At 43.3% G+C, this 12,773-nt stretch overlaps 1 protein-coding gene across 1 annotated transcript in view; it reads left to right on the forward strand.

Annotated features, from left to right (window-relative positions):
* Positions 1-2,183: 2,183 nt before the first annotated feature.
* PCSK2 (proprotein convertase subtilisin/kexin type 2) overlaps positions 2,184-12,773 on the forward strand; it is a 100,963-nt gene continuing 90,373 nt past the window's right edge. Inside the window, exon 1 of the mRNA XM_062489453.1 lies at positions 2,184-2,369. Within this exon, the coding sequence (XP_062345437.1) occupies positions 2,184-2,369 (186 nt within the window). The remainder of the gene's footprint in view (positions 2,370-12,773) is intronic.

The following is a 12,773-nucleotide window of genomic DNA, read 5'->3' on the forward strand; positions in this document are numbered from 1 at the left end:
CTCCCTTGTTGGCAATGTCCCTTTAGTGGCACCATCTTGCAGTGCAGTACTGACAGGTGGGAGCTGGGGCTGTCGGAATATGCACAGCAAATGATTTAGTCACACCCCCACCCAGACCTGCGTTATCTGAATACCGTGCAGGATCTTGCCTTGCTGGTTAGAGGGAGCCTGGAGGGATGCGCCGTTGCCTTTTTTATTGATGTTCCTCTTTCTATGGACTGGCAATAAAAAGAGGTGTGTCAACCAAGTGGAGACCTCTGGGAAAAGAAAAACCTATATACAAGAATTTAAAGTAGAGAAAATGCCTTTCCCCTACTTTTGTTTTCCTTTTGTTTCTGATGCCAAGGAACAGCTGTGGGTGGGAACCAGGAGGGCCTCAACTGGCTGTCAAGCAGCCACCAGCAGGTATTACTAACCCAGGAGCTCAAAGGCCCCAAGTTACCTGGAAGTGCTTTAATACTGGAAAGATATTGTAAAGGAGAGGTGCTGCTGACTATTGATGAAAACAAACAATTTGGTTTAAAGAAATAATATATAAAGTTGTTTTTAATAACTGTCTCTTCTTAGAATGCATCTGAAAGCTGAGTTCTACCAACACTAATACCAGTCTCTTAATGAGACTGCAAACCTGTTTTCCTTCTCCGCTGTGCCATTTCTCATGTTTTACCTTTCCCTCATGTTTGGTATTTTTTCAGCATCAGTCATTCATTTACAACACCTCTGTTGATGTAAGTGGGCTTTGAATTAGGCTTCAGGGTGCCATTTTCTTTCTGTTTGAATAGGGATTTCTTTTATCCAGAGGAAGGAAATCAATAATTTGTCACGACAAACCAATGCTCATTGGGATTCATAATGATGCGGTCAGCTCTTCTGTCATTTTCTAAAGCATTTTAGGATAATGGAAGAAGAGTCTTGTTTGTGATTTTTGATGTTTCCCTTTGTTTTCCCTGATTTATTTAACATCTGTAGTCCATTCGACCATTTGCAGGAAAGATTACAGTAAATCCATAATTTTGTTTGTTTTAAAGATGATTGTGCTTTCTGTGTCCCAAGTCCTTCCTAGTGGATCATTCAGGGATCCATCAAAGAATTAACCTTTGGTATGACAAATTAACAGATGCATCTGTGGGAAAAAGCTTAACTATACTTTGCCATAAACTTGAGTAATCTGCACCGTTCCTTTCCAATCACAGTTTTGCAGATGGCAGGTTACTTACACAGCAGAGTTCCCATTCTTTTTAGGTGCTGCTACCTCTGCAATCCCAGCAGGGCACGGAACACTCAGTCCTTGGCTGTGTCAGCGCAGGGAAGGCCCAGGTACTTTCCTGCCAGTCATCCCCTGCAAACTGTTTGGGATTTGCTCAGGGAGCCTGTGCTCCTGAGCATCCTGGCGGTATAAACGGGGAGTCAGCGCGGAGTGAGGAGACCCGGGCCTCAAGCTTTCCCCTATCACTGCTTAACCACCTCCCTGTCCCTTTGCTTTTGTAAAAAGAGGGATAAAGGACAGGTTGCTGATAGCCCCGTGAGCAGCTGGCGCAGGGTTCTGGCCAGAACGAGAGGTTTCGGGAGGGGGCAGGGAAACTCCAGATATTTTGGGTTCACTGTGTCGAGGAGAGAAGCCAGGCGCTGGCTCCGGCGGTCTCCCCAAAGTCTTTCCTCTCCTGTCCCTACAGCCACCCGCGTACAGGCTCCAGCTCCGGGGTGTCCGCCTCTCCCCGGCGACCTTCCCGAGCAGCCGGAGGGGCTCGGGCACGGCTCGGCTGGAGGGAGGAGGGAGCTGGCGTGTGCGGCGGGGGTGCAGCCGGGGGGTGCGGCTCAGGAGGGGCAGGGCTGTGCCTGGAAGGTGGGAGCGAGGCGTGGGTGGGGTGTCGGGGAGGCGTGCGGAGCGCTCCGGGAGCCGCGGGGGCCGAGGCGATGCTCGCCCCCCCCATGATTGGCAGCGTCCCCCCCTCCCCCTCGGCTGGTGCTGCCCCTCGGCCGCCGTGGAGCACGCATCCGCACCACCCGGCCGGTCCTCTCCGCGCTGCTTTCCTCTTGCCTCCGCCGCTCTCTTTGTTTTAATTTTTTTTTTTTCCTTTTCGCACCTTCCTCCCCTCCCCCCCCCCTTTTTTTTTTTTTTTTTTTGGGCGCTCCCCCTCTCGCCCGCCCGGCGGGCTGCCTCCGCGGGCGCGCAGCGCGGGGCCATGCCGCCGGGGCCGCCGCTGCTCCGGGCCCCCCTCCTCCTTCTCCTCCTCCTCCTTCTGCACTTCCTCGGCGCCCCGGCCCGCGGAGCCGTCTACACCAACCATTTCTTGGTGGAGCTGCACGGCGGGGGCCAGGCGGAGGCCGAGCGGGTAGCGGCGGAGCACGGCTTCGGTGGGGTGCGGAAGGTAAGAGCCCCGCGCAGGGGCGGAGCGCGGCGGTGCCCTTCGCCTTGGGCTCGGGGCTCCTGGTGTCGCGGCCGTAGGCATGGCATGGCATGGCATGGCATGGCATGGCATGCCGGCGACAAGGAGGTGGCCCCGGCGCGGTTCTGCCCGCTGCTCACCTGCGGAAAGGGCCGGTGCGGAGCGCGTCCCGCTGTGCCCGCGTTAATTCCTGCTTCCCGAGGGGCTTTGAGGGATAGCGGTGCCAAGAGCCATTGCGAGCGCTCCTTGACGCTGGCGCAGCAGGGTGGTTATCTTGGGCCGGAGGGAGAGCGGAGTTTCCCACATGGTAACTCGGTGTCTTTTGACTTACTATGTAAACATCCTGCTATGGAGGAGCTCCCATCCTGCGGGGCTGGGGCTGCCGCCCGGGGCTTTCTGAGCGCGACCGGAACGGCTCGGAACACCTACGAGAAAAAAATGAAAGCCTCATCGCCATGGAGAAGCCTGCACACAATTTAAATAGAAGATTTCGTAGACGTTTTGACACTCCATTTTTTTTTTTAATGCTGGTTGGCTCCTTAATATCCCTATTATTGTCCTAGAGAGATAGGATAACCCCGTGATAAGCAATGAATGCTTTTCGCTAATGACTGGAAGTTGGGAAACTTCAAGTGCTATTGGAGGTTGTTTTCGCTCCTGAGGTCCTAGGAAATCAAACGTAGCCAGAGTGGCAGGTTCCCTCCCGGCTCCTAGAATGTCCACCTCTGCTAGAAATCTCTCCCATTCAAATAATAATTAGACCTCTTAAGTATTTTAGGGTACAGTAAGAGCTGGGGTGAAAACAGGGAGAGGCTGATAGTGTGCCCTGGTCAATACAGTTCCTGGCAGACTTGCTTGAAGGAGTGCAAAAGGAAAGCGGGCTGTGAGTGTTCTTGCTGCTTGTTTGTTTTTTTTTTTTCTTTTCCTGGCAGTTATGCAATGACAGCCTGGTCCTGCATCCAAGGAAATGAATGATAATAACACCCTGAACTTGAATGAATGAAATGACTCGATTTAAAAATAAAAATCAAAAAAGCATATCGAGTGCGACTCCCTCAGGTTGCCTCGTTTCAACTCCAGTGGGAGCTTGTTAGAGAAATGAGGACAAGATCATTGTTGCTGTGACCACAGCCAATTTCTGCTCTGATAAGATGCTTTTGTTTCAGGCTCACAGCCTTGTCGTGATAGTGACAGAGCTGGGCTGCTGATACATTTGGGAAAGGATTCATTGTGGGGATTAGGTTTTGTTATGTGAGATTTAGATACAGCTTTTTGGTCAACAGCTTTCCTCTTCTAGTCTCTTCCTGATTGTGCTCCCTTCCTCCTATCCTCGGGTTATCTGACTGATAAGGCCTTGTGAGGATAGGAGGGTACATTCCTGCATAGCTCAATTTCTTATGACTTTTGCTAGATGCTTTCAAATGATCCTGTGGTCTGAGTGGGGAGAGAGAGGTTTTTGTAGGATGGAGAAATGCAGCTTCTGGGCTGTTAGAATCCTCTCCCCTGTAGCATGATTGTCCCCAAGATTCCTCGGCCCCATTAGGAGACATAGAGCTTCTTCATGGAAACCAGCTTTGTAGATCATCAGAGGAGAGAGCTGGAGGGAAGTCCCTCGGGCGTGCAAGAGAAGAGAGAGTACCTGCTTTCCAGGACAAGCCCCGGGACATGGACATGGATGTCTCTAGGAATGAAGCTCAGCAGAGCCGTGGGGTGTCTGTGTGTGCTCATGAAGTGGGGCAGCAGGTGGTTGCGGTGGGTCCTGTACTCTGTACACACTGTCCCGAGTTTTCTGGGTTTTACTACCCCAATCCCTGAAAAGCTAGTAAGCTTCCCACCCCTCCTCCCCAGCTGTGAGAGGAAATAGCACTCTGCTTTCTGTAAGGCAGTAATTTTGGGGAAGAGTTGGTAGGGTTTGACACTTTATTGGATGTGTTGGAGGATAGCCTGTGAGAGGTTGATGGCAATCTCTATTCTTAACGGGGTTTGGGTGGTGATAACTGGCCACTGATAGAAGCTTGTGCCGTTTATGGCAGCGGCGCTTTCTTCAGTACTGCTGAAGAATCTCCTCTCTGTTTTGCTATCATCAGGCTTGTCTAGCAGCCTTCAGTCTGCAGATTCAGCTTTCATGGCGATGTTGACAGTGCAGGAAGTTGGATGTAGCCGTATGTAGAGGAGCACGGAGCTGCTAGTGGGAAACTCTCTAGGGGAAGTACTGTGTGTAGATGTACTGTCTAATGAAATACTCAAAAAATGCCAGCACAGGCCCCCCACCCATTACATCACAAAGAGAAGTCATCTTTTAGGTATTTAAATGACACATGCTGTTTGGATGATATATTGAGTTATTTATTTGAAACAAATCCGGTTAACTTTACCCATACTGGAGAAGAGCTGTGGTCTGAAAAGAATCACCTTTATTTCAGTGCAGGGACTTTCCCAGTAGGAACACAAGAGCCTCTTTTTTTTATTGTGTGTGAATTTAAGATGTGTATGAGGAAGATTTATTTTGTGCTTGTTAGGGTATCACAGGTCTCTTTTAACATGACTTCACGGGAGCTGTTTTTAAAATTATGTATTTTTAGTGCACACGTCTTTTTTTTTTCCCTAATAACAAGCAATCTCTGAGCAAGTGGATATTATGTTTTCTTAAGAGCAGATTTCTGTAGAAATGCACGAGAAAGCATTGCCTTTAAGATTAATGTTATGGACTGCATGATGTGCTTTCTAATTGATTCTTTGGCCGTGCTTCCTACCATCATTCTGAGACCACTATGAGATGTCAGGTAGGCTAAATGTGTGCTTTAAATTCAGTGCTTGATGAATTGATTAAAAAGGGCTTGGTGCTTACATAAACAGTTGCTGTTGTTCAGGTCTTGGATCCTAATGTGTCAAAACCAGTAGTCAGTTTTTCTTTAATTTTCCCTGAATTAATCCTGAATACAGACGTGTTCGTAATGCTGATTGTGCTCTTTGATTTTTATTTTTAATATTTACAATTTTTCAATCCTTCTTTACCTGCTAAAACTTGTTCTATGTATTCCTGGTGAAACAGATTCTAAGATAACACATCTTTTTTTTTCTTAAAATGGTTAGTCTTACCATCTTTGAACACTGAGGAGTTATGAAATGCTCCCTAATATTGTAAGAACTGCAAAAAGAACAAGTTTTTGGTTTCAGCTGGGGATTTTCCCCCCCATTTGATTTATTTGCCTCTTGGCATGGTTATCACCAGAATACATTTCTTAATACAGGATGAAAAAAGCTGCTTTCTGACCTTGCCTTGCAATTCTCAATTCATTTCTAAGAAGGAGAATTGGAAGATGCATTTAGAAACATCTTCTATTTGGAGACTGGAATTTAGGCATCTCTTTCTATTTCATCCACAACAGCGAGATGGAGACAATTCCCAAAATGCCACCATAACTAAAAGTCTAAATATTCTGTGTCCAGTGGCATCGAGGTGAAGGATTTTAAATAATTTGCATTCAGTGGCCTCAGATTTTAAAATAAGAAAATCTGGACTTGAAAACATGGAGAATTTTATGTTTATGTTACCTAAAGCTGATCTATTTTTTCCTTGTTGTATCCCCTTATCCCTTAACCCTCTAAAACTTGCAAAACTTAGTCTACTTCTCACAGCTGTGACTTCTTTGCTTACTGTATTTTTGCTTAGGAGACTGCTGGTTGAGGACTAAGGTTTGTGGAGCCAACCAGTAATTTCTTGATGAAACACTGTGAGCATTCAGATTTTCTTGGGTTTTCTTTGTTTGTTTTTTTTTCTTTACATTTAATAAATACAGACTTATCTAAAGGAAAACTTAACAGATAAAGAAGCTATATTTTTTACTACAGCAACCCATTTTCCTGCATTTAGGCTGGGAGCCTGTGAGGTGGGACTTGATGTGATGTAGAAGGCAGACCAAGAGGCAGAATAATAAATTGCATCTTTGGGAGCACTTTACTGGGATTTCTGTCAGGGATTCTGAACATGTCATCCTGGGATGCACATAGTAAAACCTTAAAATGCCCTCTTGTGCTGATCAGCCTCTAAATCTGGAAAATAGGTGTTTGCCTTCTTGTCCTGGATGCATAAACAACTCCAGGAGCAAACACTGGCTAACTCGGAACAAAGAAAAAAAAAATCCTTGTTACTTAAATGTAATCAATTGTGCACATGAAAGCTGTAAATTATCGAGAAGATCTGTACACCACAGGTTCAAGCACATCCCTAGCCAAGTTTCTGTAAAGCTCCCAGAGACTCAGACTGTTGGTGGTGAGTGTTCTGCTTAAGCTATAAAATAATTACCTTGTCAGATTTTACACTTATTTGAGTGTCAAACAATAAGGTCAGTCTCCCCTACTGTAGATCCTGACTGTAATTGCTTAATTTTTAAATACGTGGTGTAGTTGTTTCTTGGCGAAACATGCAGATTGAACCTTACCTTTACAGATTTTTGTTTTGTTTCCTGAACTACAGCTCAGTAAAGAGAAACTTATGGAATTCTGGCTGTTTATAAAATCTGCCTGCATTTATAATTTTATTTATTTCATATTGTTTGGACCCATTTGCAAAATAGAACATGTGGCAGAGACCCAGGAACTGCATTGCAAGCGCAGTCCTTTTTTTTTTGTTTTGTTTTTGTTTGGTTTGTTTTGGTTTGGTTTGGTTTTTTTGACGCTGCAGTCCAATAGGGAATGTGCAGTTACTGGTTTTCATTTACATTATATTTAGTTTTGCCAGTGTCAAGGAGAAAACATGTAAGAAGTGGACAGCATTCCCTGAATGCTGTGATCCCAGCATATCAGGACTGAACATTCTGAGTACTAGCCTATCTCCTGCCATTTAGCCCAGAGTGCTTGTCAGTCTGGGATCTCCTTCCTTCTGCCCAGTTAACTTTCTTGACGATGACTCTTTCAGATTACTCCTAGGCTCTGCAACATGCAGATATATGAATTGCTTCTGTAGGTTTGACCTTTGGGATCCCATATGCTGTAGCTCTGTCTGTGGTTCTACTTAAAGCTCTCATTCTTCTAGGGAGGCTTTTCAGATGCTGAAAGCAGTGTGAGGTCCATTACTGAGAGGCAGTATGGACGGACATCTGTAGCTTGTTAACATACCCAGAATTGAATCTGTCCCCTGACCTTCATCTGCAGAGCTCTACAGCAAAAGGATAACTGTTTATTGCAAGAGTCCCCTGCTTTGAAGACTCAGGTTTTTGCATCAGGATGGATGGACAGATCTTATTGTCATGCCTAACCAGACCCAGATGGTTTAGGGTACTGCAAATGAGGGAGGGCAGTTTGTTTGTAGTTTGTGACTTCAAATCCAGATTGAAGTCTTAGACCTAAAGAAATGATCAGTTCACTCCCAGCTTGAAATGCTTCCTTCTGAGATCCTGTGGCATCCTTAGCATTTGTTTATTAGCAGGCAGATGGTCCCAGAGACCGAGTCTGCTGCTTGGCTCCTTCCGGAAAGGACAGAGGTGTTTGAATTTGTGTTATCTTTTTGAAAATCCAACTGTTGTGTGAAAGTAAAAGGTAGCCTTCTATCTTCATCACAAAGCACGACAGGTGACAAGACCTTTGTAAGTCTTAGGAAAAATTTTACTGCTGTAACTATACCGATGTGGTTAAAGTGGGGAAACAAACCCAATTGCAGTGCTATTACTGCCAGTGTAGGAGTACTGACATGTTTAGCTCATCCCAAGTCAGGACAATATTAGCAGAAATTTAATTTCCACTGAAGCTTTTACCAGTAAGACCATGTTGAATTCCATAAAACAAACAAAACCAAGCAAAAGAAACAACATAAGAGCTTCTAGACTTCATGGAATAGTTATGCTGGTAATAGTTACTGCTTAGTGTAGCTAAAAAGAAGTTTGGATGTGATCCTTAACCTCATCCACCTGTGGACTTGTTCAATTAAAATTGATGCATGCAACTCAAGTCTCAAACACTTGTAATAAAGCAGTTGCAAAGTAGTTGCCCAAACATAGGCAGAATTTATCTGGTAGACAGTTTCCATTAGTAAGTTCTCAGAAATGTTCATTTTCAAATGGAAAATTCTCTGAGCTGGAAATCAAGCCAAATTGTTAAATGAATGATAAATTCTGCCAGTTCTTACTAAAATATTATAGCTGGGAAACCCTTTTGTGCAGTTCCAGTCCACAGAATGGGTGGGTAGTTTCTGTGTGAGCAGTAGTAGCAAATTCAGCACTGTTAATAGATGTAAAATTTACCTTCATCCTGCAGTGTTATTCCAGTCATCAGAAACCCTGTTCTTTCTTTTTTTTTTCTTTTTTTTTTTTTTTTCCTTCCAACTTTTTCAGATAATTAAATGGGTCAGGTCTCTACAGGATGCTGCTACATGGTGGCTATAAATACTGCAGTGAGCAGCCCAACACTTTCATCCATCCATGGCCTCTGGCGGGAGGAAGCTGAACTGCTCAAGTATTTGTCAAAGTCTAGTGTGTTGCTCTTGTAAATCAAGGTGAGCTCTGCATTTAACTCTCATGAGTTTACTGAAAAAGCAAACCCTATGCTACTGAAATGGAGATTTAATTCCAGCTCAGAAGGCTCAGGCCGTGTTTGGTGACAGAAAGCACTGTTCCAGAGAGAACTGAATTCGGTGTGTACGGTGTGAAATTCCGAGTGGCCATGACACACAGTTTATCATGCAGTGTGAAATATAGTTTGGTCATAGATTTATGACAGTAGCTCAGCAGTGTAACTCAGTTTTGCTGGCTGTGTTCAGCAAGTAGTGGGAGCTTGGACTTAAAAATGAAATTACGAGCTTGGCCACTCTCTGCATTTATGCACTGTGATTATAAATAAATAAATTGGGTAGTGATAGCTCTTTCACAAAGAGTGAACTGGGACATTGGCCTGTATTACCTACCTTCTCAAATAAAACTTCTGTGGAAATGTTCCATTTTTAACTACTTTGTCCACAGAAAGCAAATGGAAATAGTGACCTCAGTGTTTACATCAAACCGGTTGGCAAATGTGTCCCAGATACTCATGACTGAACTAGATTACTTGCTTACCAGGTGAATAAGAAGGTACTGTGTCAGAACGGCTTTCTCCAAAGAACCAATCTGTGAAAACCTAAAACCCAGCAAATATATATTTAAATACTATTATTTTTTTTAAGTAGAGAAATTTGCTGTTTCAGATAGTTGTCGGATACCAAACTAGAGCCAAAGCGGTAAATCTCTTCCTTATACAGGTAGTAAAAGAGATGGAATATAGCCTCTCCTTTCCTGATGACAGAGAATCCTTCTTTCTACCTACTCATTCTTTATGAAAAGCCAGTGAAACGGAGGAGTGTGATTCTGAAATCTGCTCTGTGGGTTAGTACTGTCACTGTCACTTAATGTGCAACACGAAGTGCAGCAAGAGCTTCTTTTTAAGGCTTTTAGCTGCAGCCAAGATATGGTGAATTAGCTATAACCATGACTGTTGGGATGCTTCCCTTGTATCGATTAATTTTGGCACTGTGTTTCAACTGAATTTGGCTATTTAGAAGTTATTTTGAGCCAGTTGTAAAGTGAAACTGTCAGTTCAGAATTTGGGTGAGGTATCAAAAGAAGGTCTATAACACATTTGCAGATTCGGAAGAATTGGCTGCTAACATTGATGGAATGGTGGTCGTGGATTACGACACCGTCATCTTGACAGTGTTTTCATATTTTACTTTTCATATTGCCATTTAAACCCCCAGACTTCACAGGCAAATGTACTTTTCATCTCTTAACTGTAAAAGCATTCTATTTCTCCTACAATTAAGATATGGTTCAGAATAGAATCATGTCAGAAAAGCAAGTGGATTTTTTTCTCTTTAAATCCCTTTCCCCCCCTTCTGACTGAACATATATTATTCATGTTAAGTATATTATACCTTGCTAGAGAAACCAGTTTTTCCGGCTCCAAAGGCTGAAATGCTGAGTGATTAATTAAAACCCTACATTTTCCTTGCTTGACTAATGTCATAGGAGCAAGATAACATATAAGCACATGCTGGATGGGAAACAATTTCTGCCAGCAATAAATTTCCATTGTTTATTAGTTGCAGTAAAAGACTTATTTCACAACTGCCTGAAAGGTCAGTGAGGGAGGTTCTGGGAGGAAGGGTAAGAGGTGGTATTGTTGTTTGCTTTCCTTTCTCATCATTATTGCCAGGTTTAAGTCATCCTCTGTCTTCCGTCTACTACAGAGCTCTTGACCCCACTCAGAGCAGTTGCTCCTTGTTGTGAAGTGACCATTATGCTGTTGTGTCAAGACCCAACAGGAGCTCTTTCCAGGTTGTGGTGGCATGAGTAAAGGTTTTGCCTCTGGCCTGATCTTGTGAGGATTACTGTCTGTGGCTTCCTGCTAGCAGAATCAAGAAATTTTACAAAAAATAAGGAAAACAGCAGTGTTCCAAAATGTTCTCTTTTCCTTGGCTCTGCTGAAAATGTTTTTCTTGACGCTTCCTTCTCCTGCTTTTCTCAAGCCTACTACATTATGCTAAATAATGAAAGAAGAAACAGTGTGACCCTCCTGTCCTTCTGTCCTTTAATGTCACAGTTTTGTTTCTGAATGTTACCCATCGGCTTCTCTCCCATAAAGCATGTGTTTTTCTCAAGGAACTGACTGCTTCTCTGGCAACTGGAAGACTTTTTGAGTGTGGTGTAATAACAGAAACCTCTCTGTGAAGCACTTTCTGTCTATCAGCTCTTGCTTGGCAGCCTAGCATTAAACAGACACGGAGTAAAAAGGGAAGAGTAAAGGTTTTGAATTGCAAGAAGTCATATCTTAAAGTGCTGGTAAGAGCTAGCATCCTTGCATTAGAGTAATTTACATCTTCTGTGCCTTCTTGAGTAGCTCTTGTCAGTAACCAACTAATTTTGCTCTGAGTTGCTCTTATAGCTCTACTTCACTCAAGCTTCAGTTCCTGACTCTGCTTTTAGATGCTGCATGAGCTGAGCACTTGCACACATGATTATGTAGCCATTTTGTTACGTGAACATAGACTTAAAAATAATGCTGAAGTGCCTTACTGAAAATCAGGCTTTCAATGTTTAGCAATGTTTTGCCCCTTCTTCATCTGTGAGGTTTAAGTACCAGTAATTTGTGTCTGGGGCACGCTGTGTCTTAATGTTGTTTTTTAAATAGCAAACTTAAGCTCATGGCTTTTATCTCTGTTTCTGGAGCTGATGTGACACCAGGTTCCTGTGTGACAACAGTAGTCAACCTGTTTGGTTACAGGCTTAAAAGGAGAGATGGGCTGTAAATCAGGAGTGAGGCAAAGTGGCCTTTTGTAAGCAGTGCTAATTGCTGTCAGCAATATTGATCTATCTCAGAAGTATACCATGGCCATTTAAATTCACAGACTCTATCTGAATCAAAATGTTCATGAGTTTTCTCTAAGGGAGATATACTGAGAGGAAGAAGAGATTTCCATTTTATATTGCTTAAAAATATTACTACATTTAACAAATATTTCTTGCTAAGGAGGTACCTGATTGCACATAGATATAGTACGTGTGTAGATATACCCATTAACATATGTTTGCAATGGCACTTGGCATTTTACAGTTAAGAGTTTTATATCGCAGTCTATGGTGCTGTGCAACCATTAATTAAATGAATCCTATCAACAGATAAAATAACTAAACTAGTACTTATATGACTATGCCATTTTACATGGGGAGCAACTGAAACAAGAAAATTACAGCTTTAATAGCCCAAGATTCTCCTCATATAAGAAGATACTGAAACTCGTGTCTTTGGCTCTGTCCTAGAGCAGAGTTGCTACCATATGAAGCAAGAGCAGAGAGGGAAATAGCGAAGGAAATGGTCATGGGTTGAATGAACTTGGAGAGAAGGTCGTTTGAGGTGTGAAAAATTTTACAGGATATTAACATCTTGAGAGATACTTTGAAAACACAGCTGAACATCAAGAAAGTAATAGGATGCCATGAGGAGCTCTATTGCTCCAAGCAGGAGATGGGCACAGCCAAAATTTTATTCATGGTAGTCAATAAAATGTAGAACTGGCAAAGCCACTTCTGGATTACCATTCCCCCCTCTTTATTCTTACAGCACTGACTGCCTCAGACTAAATGAGTTATGGTTAATTAACTGAGTCAAGTACTGACCAGCTGTCTCTAAAGTGTGTCTGGGGTCTGATTTCTGTTTGGCTTCTTTTCTCATTTTTGTTTGTTTAGGTTGGGGGGGGGGTGGGGGGTGTGCATGGTTTGAGTTGGTGTGTGTTTTTCTTCTGTTTAGTTCCTTTTTTACTGTTTTGTTTTGTTTTTAGGGGATTGGAGGTGTTTTAGTATTGTTTTAATGGGACGTAAAGTTATTCCAGTTTGTGTAAAAAATATTTTGTGTTACACATAC

Source organism: Cinclus cinclus, chromosome 3, assembly GCF_963662255.1.
Source record: "Cinclus cinclus chromosome 3, bCinCin1.1, whole genome shotgun sequence".
NCBI classification, from domain to species: domain Eukaryota; kingdom Metazoa; phylum Chordata; class Aves; order Passeriformes; family Cinclidae; genus Cinclus; species Cinclus cinclus.